The sequence below is a fragment of the Microcebus murinus genome, chromosome 18 (genome assembly GCF_040939455.1).
Source record: "Microcebus murinus isolate Inina chromosome 18, M.murinus_Inina_mat1.0, whole genome shotgun sequence".
In the NCBI taxonomy this organism is placed as follows: Eukaryota; Metazoa; Chordata; class Mammalia; order Primates; family Cheirogaleidae; genus Microcebus; species Microcebus murinus.
The window spans coordinates 44218040-44234383 of NC_134121.1; the positions used below are offsets into that span (position 1 = coordinate 44218040).

A 16344-nucleotide genomic window follows, 5' to 3' on the forward strand; every position below is an offset into this window, starting at 1 on the left:
CCCTCTGGTTTTTCTCCAAAGTGAAAAACGCAACTTTCTAAATGGCTTTTTTTCTTTTTTTTTCTTTCTTTCACAGGACCTTAGAAAGGATTGTAAAGTAATCTAATGTGAACAGCCACACCAAACGGGAATCTCCTGCCCTACCCCTACCCCCACACCACATGAAGACACACAAGAGTCCCCAGCAGTTTGAACATTCCAGAAGCCGGGAACTCAGTGCTTGCCAAGGCAGCCATTACTGGATAGCGCTCTGGTTGTTAGAAAGCTCTTCCTTACGCTATTTCGAGAGGAACCCCCGCCCCTCCTCGCCTGGCAGCTTTCCCACCTCACCTCTGTTGCCAGAGACTGAGGGAGTGTCAGTGGCTAGAGCTTCAGCAGACTTAGCAGCCCCCACCCCCACCCAGGCCCTCAGCGCCTTCCACTCAGAGCCAGTGTGCCGGGTCCTGGGGGTGGGGGGTTAACCCACCGGCTCTGCCCTGCAACAAATCACTTCCAAGTCGGTGACTCAAAAATAGTAACAGTTGTTGAGTTGCATCTCATTTCCATGTTATCAATTTAATGTGGCAAGGCACAGAAGCAATCCCTTTAGGTCTCTACCTCTTTCTTAGTTTCCCCCCACCTACTCCCCTTTCCCGGTACCCTCCTGGAATCGTCTCCTCAGTCCGCCCCCTCCTCTAGATTGGCAGCCCTAGTTGTCCCAGGAGAGACTGTGGGTCTCAGTGGGAGCGGAGCAGGAAGAAAGGCGGGGCCGGCGGGGGCAGCCGCCGCGGGGGTGAGGGCCTGGGCTGCAGCCCCCGCCCCTGAGCAGCCTCCTCAGGTCCTGGCGGAAGCGCAGGCCCAGAAAGGCGTAGAGCACGGGATTGAGGCCGCAGCGGGCGAGGGCCAAGCCACTGGTCACCAGCAGAGCCAGATCCTTGCGCTTGCTGGCAGGGCAGCTCCGCTCGCGAGCAGCCAGTAGATCTGCCGTATCCAGCAGCAGGGCGAGACTGTAGGGCAGTTGCAGTACCACGAAGGCCGCCACCAGGGCCACCACGACGCGGAGCGCACGCCGGCGCTCGGGCCCCCTGGCGGCCAACAGCGTGCGGCCCAACAGCGCGTAGCAGGCTGCCATTACGCCCAGGGGCAGCGCGAAGCCCAGGACCACCTGCGCCACGGCGCTCGCCCCCTTCACCGTCTGCGTGAGGCCCTCGGGGAAAATGAGGCGACAGCGTCGTTGGCCTTCCCGCTGCCCGTCCCGGCTGAAGAGGAGTGCAGGCAGCGCCAGGAGCAGCGACAGCAGCCACACGATGACTGAGACCAAGTGCGCACGGCCGCGCGTGGAGGGCCGCGGGCCGCCTGGGAGCGCTCGCGCGATGGCCAGGTAGCGGTCGGCGCTGATACAGGCCAGAAAGAGGAAGCCGGCGTGGAAGGAGGCCGAGTAGAGGCTGGAGATGGCCCGGCAGGTGGCACTTCCCAGACTCCAGCCCTGGAGAGCCCCTGCTGCCGCGAAGGGCAGGGTCAGTGCTAGTAGGAGGTCGGCCAGGGCCAACTGGAGCAGGTGGGCGGAGGTGGGCGAGCGAGCTGCGCGTCGGGCCGCCAGGTGGGTGGCCAGGACTAGGCCATTGCCCGCCAGGCCCAGCGCAGCCACAGTCAGGGAGACACTGGGTTGGAAAGCGCGACTGAAGGCCTGGACATCCGCCTTGTAGCAGAGCTCTGGCAGCGGCTCAGCTGAGTATGCCTCCTCCTCATCCCCAGAGTAGAGACCCCAGGAAACCTGGGAAGGTCAAAACAAGAGGAAGCACCTTATGAGCCCTCTTCCCACATACCTGCCCTTCCCACACATACCTTCCAGGCTGGGAGCTCCTGTATGACCAGGTATAACAGTACCAGGGAGAACACAAACTCTTCTACAGATTCTTCCTAGCACAGCCTCAGCGGACCTTGGCTTCCCTTGCATCCCTCCTGCCTCTGCTTCTAGCTTCCTGGGTGACCTTGAGCAAGCCACTTGTTCCTTCTGGACCTCAGTTACCTAATATGTAATGTTGAGATTAGACATCCTGACCAGCCCACCTGGCAAGGTTTGCTTGAAGATTGTTTGAAATATGGAAGATAATGGACTTGGCATGTGCTCTCCAAAGGCCAAGCCTTTGTATTATTAATAAATCTTAGAGCTTCAAATCCCTTTGCAGCACCCTCTCCTGGAAGGATGCTTTGCCTCAGTCCTGCGTCCTGGGTTCCAAGCTTGGTCAGGAGTGGGTTTCTGTTTGTCTCCTTTCCCTTCCCCCTCCCTCCGCCCCCACTGCTACCTCTAGTAAAAGCACACTAAACCACTCATGCCAAGGGGGTCTCAAGGGTCAGGGCTCAGGTTTTCTGAGCTCAGTTGGGACCTTGGACCTCTAGGTTCAACTCACCCTTCCCTTTAGCCCCAGTCCCTGTCCCATAACCTGGCCTCACACCACCAGCCCCATCTATCTGGAGGACCCTAGTTTGAGTCAGCTCCAGGAATCCTGCATAGGTCATAGGATGGCGGAGGCCTGTTACCAGGTGGGGAATCCCATCCCTTCTCATCCCCTCCCTCTCTGTAACCCTTCTCTCCCTCCCTGCCCCCACTCCCACCTGTTCTGTGGGCTCGGTCCCCATCTCTGGCTACACAGGTTTCTGAGGTATAGCCGCAGGGGGCAGAAGTTAAACAACTAGTGGGACAGGAAGGAAGGGGTGGGGAGACAGCCACGAGAGGTGGGGATTGGGTCTGTGGGGCTCACTTTCCCATTCCACCTCCCTTAAAAGAATTTCTCTTTACCATGCCGGTGGAAAAAGAGTGGGTTTTTGGAACATCATCATTTGCTGCGTGGTCTTGATTAAGTTTTTTGACCTCTCTGAGCCTCAGGTTTTTCATCTACAAGGTGGAGTAAGGTAAAGGTGCTCAATTCACAGTGTTAAGAGAGTATCCAGGCCGGGCGCTGTGGCTCACGCCTGTAATCCTAGCTCTTGGGAGGCCGAGGCGGGCGGATTGCTCAAGGTCAGGAGTTCAAAACCAGCCTGAGCAAGAGCGAGACCCCGTCTCTACTATAAATAGAAAGAAATTAATTGGCCAACTGATATATATATAAAAAATTAGCCGGGCATGGTGGCGCATGCCTGTAGTCCCAGCTACTCGGGAGGCTGAGGCAGAAGGATCACTCGAGCCCAGTAGTTTGAGGTTGCTGTGAGCTAGGCTGACGCCACGGCACTCACTCTAGCCTGGGCAACAAAGCGAGACTCTGTCTCAAAAAAAAAAAAAAAAAAAAAAAAAAAAAAAAAAAAAAAAGAGAGAGTATCCAGCACCATGCCTGCAGTATAATTTGCCTTCAGAAAATATTAGATTCTTTTATTTATCCTACATCCCATCTTGGGGCACTCCCCTCCTCTCCTCCCTTTTCTTGGATTTTTCAGGACCTGTCTGGTCCTTGTCTCCTTTTCCTCACCCCTGCGGCCCCAGTCCCTGCGGGCCTCGGGTTACTCGGGGTATTTCCCGGTGGCTGAAGGCTCTCTACCCCCGCCCTTTCGCAGCAGGGCTGAGGCGCGCGCTTGCGCGGGGTCCGGGAAAACGGCGCGTGCCAGAAGAGAGAGGCTGGGGAAGGGGGGAGGTGAGAGGAGAGAGGGTGGAAAGGAGAGGAGAGAGAGAGAAGAGCAGAGCACCAGGAACGACAGGGGTGGGGGGGAGAGAGAAGGAGAGAGAGAGAGGGTAGGGTTGGGGGAGAAAGGAGAGAGGGAAGGGAGGGGTGGGTAAGGAGGAGAGAGCGGTCTGCTGAAAAACCCAGGAGGAGAGCTGGGAGCCGGAGCCAGAACTGGAGCCCTAGTCAGAGCCGGGCGCAGAGAGGCGGCTGCCGGGGACTGTCCGCCCTGCATGATGCGTCTCCGGCTCTTCTGCATCCTGCTCGCTGCGGTCTCCGGAGCCCGGGGCTGGGGCTACTGTGAGTCCTGGGCTCGGAGGGAGGTGGGGTTGGGTCCAGACGTCCAGAGTCTGCAGGCCGGCCCCGAACCGCATTGCGGCTGGGTGGTCGCGGGTTCTCCCTGGCCGGCGCGCGCCCGCTCGCTCCCATCTTTTCCTGCTTCTCCCCCGCGCTCCGCAATGCAGCTCCGAGGCTGCCGCGCGTGCCCGGGGCTGGGGCCGGGCTCCTAGGCGAGGATGGAGTAGGCAGGGATTTGGGGCTGGGATCCAAAAGGGAGCTGGTGCCTGAGTTTGAGGATAGGGTTGGGGTGAAGAGTCGTAGTGGTGACCAAGACTAGGGTTAAGGTTTTGCCAGGGCCTGGGGCTGGACTTTGGAGCTGGCCAAGAGCTAGGGTGTGTAGCTGGGGCTGGGTTTTGTGGCTGGGGTTGGGTTTTGTGGCTAGGGTCCAAGCAGAAGTTGGTGACCCTGATTGATGCTAAGGCTGAATATGGAACTGGTGATGGTGCTAAGACTGGCTGGGTTTGGGAGCAAGGCTTGCATTTGGGGTTGGTGCGGGTTTGGGGGCTGATGAGTGAGAATGACGCTAAGGTTTGAGCTGGGTTAAGTATCTTGGGCTGACTCAGGTTCTGGGAGGTGCTGAGGTTTGGAATTGTGTTTGGGGCAGTACTCAATCAGGACAGTTACTGGGATAGGGAGGGTCTGGCCTTGGTCTGTAGGTGTAGCCTAGGGGTTACCTTAGAAGGAGAAGGCAGTTTCCTCTGAGCGCGCAGCTGTTGCTGCACCCAGGATTCAATAGCTGGCTTTAAGGTAGGGCTGGGTGTGCCACTGGGGGGCAGAGAAGGGGGAGCTTCGGCTACTGCTGCTCAGTGGGCTGGCTTTTGGAAGGGCCTTGGGAGGGGCCGGCAGTAACTAACATGTCCGTTTTCCTACTACAGACGGCTGCGACGAGGAGCTGGTGGGGCCCCTGTATGCACGCTCTCTGGGCGCCTCCTCCTACTATGGGCTCTTCACCGCGCCCCGATTTGCTCGGCTGCATGGTGAGCTCCGCCACCCACCGGCAGCGCACTGTAGGGTGGTGGGATGAGGGATTCCCGGGGGCGGGGGTTGGGTGAAGGGGTAGCCGGTGATAAAAAGCCTCTGCCCCTTCTATAGGCATAAGTGGATGGTCACCTCGGATTGGGGATCCAAATCCCTGGCTCCAGATAGACTTAATGAAGAAGCACCGGATCCGGGCTGTGGCCACACAGGGCTCCTTTAATTCTTGGGACTGGGTCACACGTTACATGCTGCTCTATGGTGACCGCGTGGACAGCTGGACGCCGTTCTACCAGCGAGGGCACAACGCGGTACTCTGGGCGCCCAGGCGCGCATCACATCCTTGGGGAGCCTCCTGTGCTGGGCCCTGAGCTGGGCACCAGCCTGAGGAGAAAGGGAGGGGGCGGCGGTGAGGGTGCAGATGAGGAGCAGTGACTCCACTCTAGAAACTCAGTCCAGGGGGACTGTCAGGTCACCACATGTGCAAGACACTGTCAGATCACAGGGTTTAGCACACTTTGGAGGAAAATCTGGGAGGGCTTCCTAAGGAGGTGACATTGATTTGAGGTTTGAGGAGATAAATAAGGTATTGGGAGAGGCCACTCCAGGCCAGGGAAACTGTGTGTGCAAAGCCACGGAGGTAGGGGAGATCAGGAGTGTTTGTTTTCCAGAAGTCGAAATTGGCCGAGTGAAAGCTGCAGGCTGGGATGCTGTGGAGAAACGAAGCAGAGGGTGGGGACGTGGTTACTATTCGGTTACTATTCTCCCCTTCCCCCACAGACCTTCTTCGGTAACGTGAATGAGTCGGGGGTGGTGCGCCACGACCTGCACTACCACTTCACCGCTCGCTATGTCCGCATCGTGCCCCTGGCCTGGAACCCGCGCGGCAAGATCGGCCTGAGGCTCGGCCTCTACGGCTGCCCTTACAGTAAGGGTGCGGAGATCACGGCGGGGACCCGGGACAGTCTCCCGCCCCCCGCCCACCTAAGTAAGGTCTTTTGCACAGAGTCCGACATACTCTATTTTGACGGTGACGACGCCATCTCGTACCGCTTCCCGCGAGGGGTCAGCCGAAGCCTGTGGGACGTGTTCGCCTTCAGCTTCAAGACTGAGGAGAAGGACGGGCTCCTGCTGCACGCCGAGGGCGCCCAGGGCGACTACGTGACGCTCGAGCTGCAGGGGGCGCACCTGCTGCTGCACATGAGCCTGGGTGAGCTGAGCGACTGGGCCACGGCGAGGCGCTCCTACGCGTGCCTCCACGCACCTCCTCCGCGCCGCCGGAGGTGCTAGCAAAACACTGGACTCCAAGTCAGGAGAACTGGTTTCCAGTCTCAGTCTCACACCGCTTACCAGTGGTGTGACCTTGGACAAGGCATTTCCCGAGCCTCAGCAAGCTCATTGTGAACACACACACACACACACACACACACACACACATTTTTTCTCATTAGTTTTTCATAACACGCCCGTGATGAGATAGAAGCAGCTGTCATGCTCCAAGTTTTACAGACAGGAAAACAGGTGCTGGGAGAGGTTAAATGGCTTACCCTAAGTCACACACTCACTAATGGCTCTCGGCCTTGCCCGCTGATGCTCCCCCTGGGGACTAGGGCTAGCTGGAAATGTCCAAGCTTGAGGTCTCACTCTGTCCCGCTCCACCCACAGGTAGCAGCCCCATTCAGCCAAGACCGGGTCACACTACGGTGAGCGCCGGCGGTGTCCTCAACGACCAGCACTGGCACTACGTGCGCGTGGACCGATTTGGTCGCGACGCAAATCTCACCCTGGACGGCTATGTGCAGCGCTTTGTGCTCAATGGCGACTTTGAGAGGCTGAACCTGGACACAGAAGTGAGGGACGGGAGAGGTGCCATTTGGTTAGGCGGGGTGCTGGGTGAGTGGGCGTAGGCAGGACCGACACTGGGAATATGTGTTTCAAGTCTTTCAGAAAGCCCGGCCTAGTACTTGGGAAAGAGTATGGCCAGCGCCCACGAGAAAGGCAAGTGTGCTCCTGATACCAAATCAACCTGGTTCCCCACCCTCCCGCAGATATTCGTTGGGGGTCTGGTGGGCGCTGCGCAGAAGAACCTGGCTTATCGGCATAACTTCCGAGGCTGTATGGAAAACGTAATCTTCAACCGAGTCAACATCGCCGACCTGGCTGTGCGGCGCCATTCTCGGATCACCTTCGAGGCCAGTGGGCATGGGGGTCTGGGAGGGGGGCAGGGTACCAAAGCCTCTTGGCAAGCAAAGGGGTGGAGCAGGAAGAGATATTGAGACTCAGATATAAGGCTGGGACCCCTCTCTCTCCAGCCACATTCTCAAGTGGAGGGTCTCACTTGAGGTTCAACTAGCTAAGAAGCTGTGGTCAGATCCAATCACCTCCTTAGTTTATACAGGAGGAAAATGAGGTGCAGAGACAGGAGTGGCTTGATCAGGGGTTGTGCGGTTAGTTGCACAGTGGCTGAGTAGGAACTTGGCCCCAGGGTTCTTTTAGTATGCTCCCCTCACAGGTTCAACTCTGGAGCTAGATCTGTGGCCCGAAATTCCCTCCTGACACTGGAAGGAAGAGAAGGAAGCAGGCGCCATGCAGACGGTGTAGAGCAGCGGTTGTGAGAGTCCCAAGGGGAGAGTTCCGAGGGCCCACTTGGTTGGGCCTCGGTCCACAGATGGACAGGCTTAGAGGGGAAGGGTCACGGTTGGAGGTCTCACCCCTGCCAACACCGAAGGAGTGCGGGAAAAGGGTCTTAGACCAGTGTGAAAATTGAATTTCCAGCAGAGGCAGAAATGGGTGCACCGGCTCACGGGTGCTGATGCGTCCTCATTTTCGTCCCTAGGGTAAAGTGGCCTTCCGCTGCCTAGACCCAGTTCCACACCCCATCAACTTCGGAGGCCCTCACAACTTCGTGCAAGTGCCTGGTTTCCCACGCCGGGGCCGCCTGGCGGTCTCCTTTCGCTTCCGCACATGGGACCTCACTGGGCTGCTACTTTTCTCCCGCCTTGGGGACGGGCTGGGCCACGTGGAGCTGATGCTCAGTGAAGGGCAGGTCAACGTGTCCATTGCGCAGAGTGGCCGCAAGAGACTTCAGTTTGCAGCTGGTGAGGGAGTCACAGGGAGGCCAGAGGAGGGTAGAGGAGCCCAGGGAGGCCTTTGCATGCTGGAGAGTGCAGAGGGAGTGAAGGGAGTGGGCCAGGAATTCCCAGGGTAAGGGGAGAGGTAGGAGTGGCTGGAGACAGCTGAGGAGGCCGTCTGAGGTGTCTGAGGGTTCTGGGAGAAGCGAAAGGAGGGAAAGTCCTGGTATTCTCCAATTCCAGGGGCTCCCTGGAGATTTTGTTATTAATTTATGACTTTGCAGACTCTGTCAGCTGCTGGGTCATGGATAGTGAAGAGAGACATGCAGAGATGCCATCACTCAGTGTGGGAAGCATACATGGGGTCACATAGGCTCCCCACTCAAGACGTTCTCCTACCCTAGTTGCTGCTTCCCTCCACCCACATCATCGTCCTTTCTTGTCCAGGGTACCGACTGAATGATGGCTTTTGGCATGAGGTGAATTTTGTGGCACAAGAAAACCATGCAGTCATCAGCATTGATGATGTGGAAGGGGCAGAGGTCCGGGTCTCATACCCACTGCTGATCCGGACAGGGACCTCATACTTCTTTGGTGGTAAGTTGGTGGGGGCCGACCTGGCCAGACCCTGTCTTTGGGTGAGAAGGCCCCATCTAAGTCCACCCAGATGGGGCCACATGGAGAGTTTTGTAGGGACCAAGCCCTCTTTGCCCTCTAGGGCCTTGGAAGTGGAAGGTCATTGCCATAGTCTACACTTTGGTTCTAGCCTCCTTTCTTCCTTTATGTCTGGTTCCTCCTTGTCATCTCCCTGGGGAGGGTCTTTGGGTTCTTCCCTGGGGAGGGTCTTACAGGGGTGGTTGCTTCAGGTTGTCCCAAGCCAGCCAGTCGATGGGACTGCCACTCCAACCAGACGGCATTCCATGGCTGCATGGAGCTGCTCAAGGTGGATGGTCAACTGGTCAACCTGACTTTGGTGGAGGGCCGGCGGCTCGGATACTATGCTGAGGTCCTCTTTGATACATGTGGCATCACTGATAGGTATCCAGAAGCCCCTCTCCCTAACAAGAGGTGACCCCTCCATAGCCCTCTTCCATGGTCTCCCAGTGGGATTACTGTTTCTCAATAATCTGCCTTCTCCTTGCCTCCACTCCTTAGTCTCCTGCTTGGGAATGATTCCTTCTTGATCTCTCACCTCCTATTTCTAAGCTTAAAGTGATACATGCTCAGAATGGAAAGGAAGCAACTGTTTTTGGTCCTAAGGGGTTTTCGGGGAGGGGAGGGTGGGATAGGCACATTTTGCTCTTTTGGGGAAGGGGAACAGTAGTACTTGAGCCCTGAGGACCACCTAGTGCCCCTGCATCTGGGCATATGCCTGGTGGTGGGGTATCTCACCAGAAGGGAAGCTGGCAGGGGTCAGGCCCCACTCTCGAGCACCCAGTAAGGCTCCTTCCCTTGGTGCTGACCCCTCCTCCAGGTGCAGCCCTAACATGTGTGAGCATGACGGACGCTGCTACCAGTCTTGGGATGACTTCATCTGCTACTGTGAACTGACGGGCTACAAGGGGGAGACCTGCCACCAACGTAAGCCGGATGGAGAGGCAGGGGCAGGGGAGGTCAGGAGGAGTTTTCTGGGGATCACGAGGCTACTAGAGATGGGTGGGGCTGGCCCTTCTAGCCTTCTACCTCCATAGCTGCCTTTCCCCCCAACCACCACCAGCTTTGTATAAGGAATCCTGTGAGGCTTACCGGCTCAGTGGGAAAACTTCTGGAAATTTCACCATTGATCCTGATGGCAGTGGCCCCCTGAAGCCATTTGTAGTGTACTGTGATATCCGAGGTAAGTGGCTCCGATGGGTGGTGAGGGGGCAGCTGACAAGGCAGTGCAGGGGTGAGGGGAGAACAGGGAAGGATAGAGTGGTGGGTATGGCCAGAAGATTAAATTGGTGATGGTACGAGGGGACAAAGGGGAAAGGAGACATTCAGGAATTTGCAATCTAGCCTTGCAGATAAATTCCAACTTCCTGATCCATTTCAGCGATCTCCTCTTCAGCCTACAATGCTGAGGGCCCAGGGTGGGGCTGGGATGGAGCTGCCGGACACGTCCATTGGTGCTGAGTTGCAGCAATGGTGGTGGAGGTAGGCAGGAAGGTGCCCATCTCCAGCCATGGTCTGTCTCCTCCTCTCCTTCAGAGAACCGAGCATGGACAGTTGTGAGGCATGACAGACTGTGGACGACTCGGGTGACAGGTTCCAGCATGGAGCGGCCATTCCTGGGGGCCATCCAGTACTGGAATGCATCCTGGGAGGAAGTCACTGCCCTGGCCAATGCCTCCCAGCACTGTGAACAGTGGATTGAGTTCTCTTGCTACAATTCCCGGCTGCTCAACACTGCAGGTGAGCGCTGGGGTTGGGGAGGGGGATGAGCTGGAGGAGACACCAGTGGGAACCTGGAAGAGGGAGGCCAGAGAGTTCAGCTGGAGGCCTGGGCTAGAGGATTCAAGCAAGGGTCTGGGCTGTTTGGAAAGGCGAGAGGAGCCCAGAGGCTCATGGAGGGACAGGGCTGGAAGCTGCCTGCACCTCTTCCCCAGGAGGCTACCCCTACAGCTTTTGGATTGGCCGAAACGAGGAGCAGCACTTTTACTGGGGAGGCTCCCAGCCTGGCATCCAGCGCTGTGCCTGTGGTCTGGACCGGAGCTGCGTGGACCCCGCCCTGTACTGCAACTGTGATGCTGACCAGCCCCAGTGGTGAGGGGCAAAGGGACAGGGATTTCAGGACTCCAGGGGGAGCTGAGCGGCAGGGGCTGAGCCACTTCATCCTGCCCCCACAGGAGAACTGACAAGGGGCTGCTGACATTTGTGGACCATCTGCCTGTCACTCAGATTGTGGTGGGGGATACAAACCGATCCACTTCTGAGGCCCAATTCTTCCTGAGGCCTCTGCGCTGCTATGGCGACCGTGAGTGGCAGACCCCTTTTGTATGCATTTCCTGGGTTGGCTCTCCAGTTTTCAAAATCTAGGCCACCTGACCCATAGGGGGTTTCTAGGGCACACTGCCAGATGCCCTGGCTCCTGCTGTGATGTGACCTTCATCTTTGTTGTCCCTCTGCACCTTACTACTCTTTCCTCCCACTCCTTGGTCTCCTTGGCCACCCCACCTTTCCCCCTTAGCCCTGCCTTCCCTGTCCCCTCACCACATTCCCTTCTCCTCCATCCTCTGGCCTCCCTGACAAGGACTTCCTCCACCTGGTTTTGTAGGAAATTCCTGGAACACCATCTCCTTCCACACCGGGGCTGCACTGCGCTTTCCCCCAATCCGTGCCAACCACAGCCTTGATGTCTCCTTCTACTTCAAGACCTCAGCACCCTCAGGAGTCTTCCTAGAGAACATGGGGGGCCCTTTCTGCCAGTGGCGCCGACCCTACGTGCGGGTGGAACTCAACAGTGAGCAGGCAGACTGGGAGGGCCACGGGGTAGATGAAAGAGTTCTCTGGGGAGACATGGGTAGGTAGAGACTACAGTAAGAGACCAGAGCAGACGTCCTTTTGACAGGCAGCATGGAAAGGGCTTGAGACCACCCTGGGTTCTGGCCCTTGGCTGGACCAGATGGCTGGCCAGGTAACCTTAGGTCTCTCACTTGTGAATAAGGAAGCTGACTCCTGAGTCTGTCCCGTCACTGACTAGCTAGCTTCTAGCTGAAAGGTGAGGCTGGGAAGCTGGCTGTAGGGATCTGCAATTTGGGGGGAAACTAAGACTACAAGGTTCTAAGCAGTTTATAAGTTTTGTCCCAGGCTACAGACATATTGGAGGGATATTCAAGGAGCTCCAAAGAGGTGAGGAAGAGCGGTTTTGTTGGGCAAGCAGTCAGTGAGGGATCTTGGAGTCTGAATTCTTTTCTCCTCCTCCCCTGATCCCTTTGTCCAGCATCCCGGGACGTGGTCTTCGCCTTTGATGTGGGGAATGGGGATGAGAACCTGACAGTACACTCAGATGACTTTGAGTTCAATGACGATGAGTGGCACCTGGTCCGGGCTGAAATCAATGTGAAGCAGGCCCGGCTCCGAGTGGATCACCGGCCCTGGGTGCTGCGGCCCATGCCTCTGCAGACCTACATCTGGCTGGAGTATGACCAGCCGCTCTATGTTGGTGAGCAGCAACACAGAGGCGGGACTAATGCTCTTTTTACCTGCCCACCCTCCTGAGGCCGCTCTGCTTATTTCCAGGAACCCCATGTCTTAGATCCTAGTCCCTTCTGTTTCAGAGCACCATGGGGCCCCCCTTTTCCCCTCCATCCCTGTTATCCTATCCAATTCTTCTAGCCCCCTTGGCTCCCCTCCGAAACACAATACTTATTCCTGTATGGCTCTACACCTGACAGACCTATTGCCTGCTTTTCCCAGGATCTGCAGAACTTAAGAGGCGCCCCTTTGTGGGTTGCTTGAGGGCCATGCGTCTGAACGGTGTGACTCTGAACCTGGAGGGCCGGGCCAATGCCTCTGAGGGTACCTCACCCAACTGCACAGGCCACTGTGCCCACCCCCGTTTTCCCTGTTTCCATGGAGGCCGCTGCGTGGAGCACTATAGCTACTACACATGTGACTGTGACCTCACAGCTTTTGATGGCCCATATTGCAACCACGGTCAGTGCTACAGGTTATAAGGGGACAGGGAGCCATAGAGTGTAATGGGATGGACAGGGAAGGAGAGAGGTATAAAGCCAGCATTAGGGGAAACTAGAGTTGTCCCTGGGTTCCTAAGCTCTGAACTGAGCTCACGCAGCTAAAGATACTAGGTAACTCCAAAGTGGGACAAGGAAGAGACAGTATAGTTAGTTGGTGCAAAAAGAGTTTAAAAATATAAAGCAAATAACTTCCACATCTTCCCACTATCACCATGGTAACACAGGTTACTCCCCTTACAAGCACATTGACTTTAGGCTACAGGATGCCCTTCTATGCCATTTCCTGTCTGATGATTGCTGCATTCCTAAAACATGTCTACGACCTGGCTCTTGGTTAAGCCGAGACTTGACATTCACCATAGCAAGATTCTGTACATACACACAGAATGCATCCTCCCTAAGTCTGGCCTAGGGGGATGCATGGGCAGGTGGGTTACTGGTGGGAGGAGCCTGAGGGGGAGGGGACTAGGGAGATACAGGGACATAGGGACAAACAGAAGACTTCTGGTCTTGGTTTGGAAGTGTGAGTAGTGGTACATATATACTGGATGGGGCCAGGATATTGCAATTCTAATCTTGGCTCTCCACATACTGTGTGTCCTTAGGCAAGGCACTACCCATTTCTGAGCCTCAGTTTCCTCATTTGCAAAAGGCTGGGGTTGGATTAGATGATCTCTCAAGTTTCTCATGGCTGTAAGATTCTGTTCTGTGACAGAGGGGCTCAAGGGGACCTAAGAGTAAACAGAGGGTTGTGAGCGTGGCAGAAACTGAAGCAAGTCTTGGGGGTGTATGTGGATGGTGTACAAAACCTCTGAATTTAGGAACAAGGAGTGTGGGGCCTCTGACCTCACTGTTTCTGCCTGCAGATATCGGCGGTTTCTTTGAGCCGGGCACCTGGATGCGCTATAACCTGCAGTCAGCACTGCGCTCTGCAGCCCGGGAGTTCTCCCACATGCTGAGCCGGCCAGTACCAGGCTACGAGCCAGGCTATGTCCCAGGCTACGACACTCCAGGCTATGTGCCTGGCTACCACGGCCCTGGGTACCGCCTGCCTGACTATCCCCGGCCAGGCCGGCCTGTGCCGGGCTACCGTGGGCCTGTCTACAATGTTACAGGAGAGGAGGTCTCCTTCAGCTTCAGCACCAACTCTGCCCCCGCCGTCCTGCTCTACGTCAGCTCCTTCGTGCGTGACTACATGGCTGTGCTCATCAAGGAAGATGGTGAGCTCCCCGGGCCCTCTGCCCCAATGCTAGTGTCCCCCACGTGCTCCCCTAATTCTCATAACTATTACTTCACTAATACAAGGACCCAAGCGTTCTTAGAAGATGGAGGTGTGGGAGCTGAGACCCCAAATTTCTCCTCCCCACCCCCACAGGGACCCTGCAGCTGCGCTATCAGCTGGGCACCAGTCCGTATGTGTACCAGCTGACCACCCGACCAGTCACTGACGGCCAGCCACACAGCATCAACATCACCCGGGTCTACCGCAACCTCTTCATCCAGGTTTGTGTAGAGGGAGGCGAACCACAACCTTATGATCTTGGTTGCCACACCCAGGAAAACGTCAGACTTAACACTAGTAGAGCACATTCAGTGTGCAGAGGATGTTCACGTGTATCACCTGCAACCCTCACAACAGCTCTGTGAGGTAGTTCAGGACGGCAGGTGTCCTTATTGTCTCTGTTTTACAAATCACTAAATAGGCTCAGAAAGTAAAGTAGTTTTCCCAAAGTCAAACTACCAGTAAGCTGCCAAACACAGGGATCAAAGCCAGGGTTTTTGTTTTTTTTTAAAAAAACATACCAAATACTACATTTGGGCCCAGGGGTTGCCGTTGCCCACTTTGGACTGAGCTGGAACTCACCCAGCTGGTACCACCAGTTTGGACAGAATTCAAGTTCCTTCATGGCCTCGGCTGCATCTGCCTCTGGTCCCCCTTCCCTGACCGTCCTCGCCCTCCCCACCTCAGGTGGACTACTTCCCACTGACAGAGCAGAAGTTCTCCCTGCTGGTAGACAGCCAGCTGGACTCACCCAAGGCCTTGTATCTAGGGCGTGTGATGGGTAAGCTGTGAATGCGGGTGAGTTTTGGGCAAGGAGTGGTGGGTGAAGTCCCTGGAGCCTGAAGGGGAGGGAAGGAACTGGGGGTGATGGTGAGGGTGGTGAGAAAGATGAGCGGGGAACCTATGAGTAGTGAGAGGGACAGGGCCTCTGCGTGTCCAAGCCCCTCTTTCTGGGCCCACCTGTCCCTCAGAGACAGGAGTCATTGACCCGGAGATCCAGCGCTACAACACCCCAGGTTTCTCGGGCTGCCTGTCTGGTGTTCGATTCAACAATGTGGCTCCCCTCAAGACCCACTTCCGAACCCCTCGACCCATGACCGCTGAGCTGGCTGAGGCCCTGCGTGTTCAGGGAGAACTGTCTGAATCTAACTGCGGCGCTATGCCACGCCTGGTCTCAGAGGTGCCACCTGAGCTTGACCCCTGGTATCTTCCCCCAGGTACAACCCCAGGACACAGAAGAGGGAAGGGAGGCATGGCAGGGAAGGGAAATGATTCTTAACCTCCTGACTGGTGTTCTCCCCTCCTCAGACTTCCCGTACTACCATGATGATGGATGGGTTGCTATACTTTTAGGCTGTGAGTAGCACTGATCGCTAACTGACCTCCCAAGACCACCCTCTGACTGGCAGCACTTCCTCCCTGCTCCCCATCCCCATGGCTGAGGGGTGGCTGGATGCATGGTGGCACAGAGGAGGATGGCATAGGCTATACTGAAGGTAGTAGGTACTGGGCTGGAGATTTTTTAATGTTTGAGGATGCTACAAATTTTTAATTAAAATCAAATATTAAAATAGAGCTAAGGGATAGGGAAATGGGGGTACAGTAGTAGCTAGAGAAATGAGAAACCGGGGTAACTACCAAGAACGTGGAAAGAGAATATTAGAAATAGAAGTTGGCAGGGGATAAGCCAGGAATCCAGGCCTACCAGGCGTTTAGGAATAGCTCCGTGTGGTTGCACAGCTGTCATATACATATGCTTTTGGCCAAAAGTTTACAGGTATGTGTATGTCTGTGTGTACGTGAAATCCCAAAGATCTGCCCTAAATTGTTCCTTTTCTTTTTTTCAGTTTTGGTGGCCTTCCTGCTGCTGGGGCTAGTGGGAATGTTGGTGCTTTTCTATCTGCAAAATCATCGCTACAAGGGCTCCTACCACACCAATGAGCCCAAGGCTACCCATGATTACCATCCTGGCAGCAAGCCTCCCCTACCTACTTCAGGCCCTGCCCAGGCCCCTGCTCCTACACCAGCTCCCACCCAAGCTCCAGCCCCAGCCCCAGCCCCAGCCCCTGGTCCCCGGGACCAGAATCTACCCCAGATCCTGGAGGAGTCCAGGTCTGAATGAATCAGAAGGGCTTCAGGGACCAAGTTCAACTCCTCTGAATTCCCCAATTTCTCCCTCTCCCCTACCCTGTCAGGGACATTTGGCTCCTCTTAGCTGGCTCTGCTCATCCAGAGAATACCCCCCGCCCCCTGCCAAGTTTGGTGGGCAGAGCTACAGATGGGACCCAAGGGAGTGACCGAGCCTCACTGCCTAAACCAATGCCCTGCTCAGTCTTGTTTCCCCAGGCTCCTGGCTGTTTGCCTGC

The 16344-nt window shown here is 56.2% G+C and overlaps 3 protein-coding genes across 3 annotated transcripts in view; 2 read left to right on the forward strand and 1 right to left on the reverse strand.

Annotated features, from left to right (window-relative positions):
- The window catches only part of RAMP2 (receptor activity modifying protein 2), a 147428-nt gene that overhangs the window by 84568 nt on the left and 46516 nt on the right, over nucleotides 1-16344 (forward strand). The window lies entirely within an intron of this gene.
- On the reverse strand, nucleotides 47-2658 carry CCR10 (C-C motif chemokine receptor 10). Its single transcript, XM_012743183.3, has 2 exons — nucleotides 2596-2658; nucleotides 47-1753 (listed from the first exon to the last, which is right to left on the reverse strand). Exons 1-2 carry the CDS (start codon nucleotides 2617-2619, stop codon nucleotides 689-691), a joined length of 1089 nt encoding a protein of 362 aa, XP_012598637.1. The 5' UTR covers nucleotides 2620-2658; the 3' UTR covers nucleotides 47-688.
- CNTNAP1 (contactin associated protein 1) lies at nucleotides 3756-16106 on the forward strand. The gene is made up of 24 exons (XM_012743169.2): nucleotides 3756-3932; nucleotides 4847-4948; nucleotides 5064-5257; nucleotides 5727-5874; nucleotides 5953-6156; nucleotides 6612-6796; nucleotides 6995-7138; nucleotides 7783-8044; nucleotides 8465-8614; nucleotides 8884-9055; nucleotides 9492-9598; nucleotides 9735-9854; nucleotides 10208-10411; nucleotides 10606-10762; nucleotides 10846-10973; nucleotides 11274-11459; nucleotides 11940-12161; nucleotides 12416-12655; nucleotides 13563-13916; nucleotides 14072-14199; nucleotides 14666-14759; nucleotides 14950-15195; nucleotides 15287-15334; nucleotides 15826-16106. The coding sequence occupies exons 1-24, from the start codon at nucleotides 3866-3868 to the stop codon at nucleotides 16098-16100; spliced, it is 4137 nt and encodes a 1378-aa protein (XP_012598623.2). The 5' UTR covers nucleotides 3756-3865; the 3' UTR covers nucleotides 16101-16106.

Bases quoted from the DNA above. Each gene is read 5' to 3' on its own strand.
- CCR10 (XM_012743183.3), bottom strand. From the start codon at position 2,619: ATGGGGACCGAGCCCACAGAACAG. The intron at 1,754-2,595 runs GTGGGAGTGGGG...TGACCTTCCCAG, and splicing joins GGACCGAGCCCACAGAACAG to GTTTCCTGGGGTCTCTACTC.
- CNTNAP1 (XM_012743169.2), top strand. From the start codon at position 3,866: ATGATGCGTCTCCGGCTCTTCTGCATCCTGCTCGCTGCGGTCTCCGGA. The intron at 12,162-12,415 runs GTGAGCAGCAAC...TGCTTTTCCCAG, and splicing joins TGACCAGCCGCTCTATGTTG to GATCTGCAGAACTTAAGAGG. The intron at 14,200-14,665 runs GTTTGTGTAGAG...TCCCCACCTCAG, and splicing joins ACCGCAACCTCTTCATCCAG to GTGGACTACTTCCCACTGAC.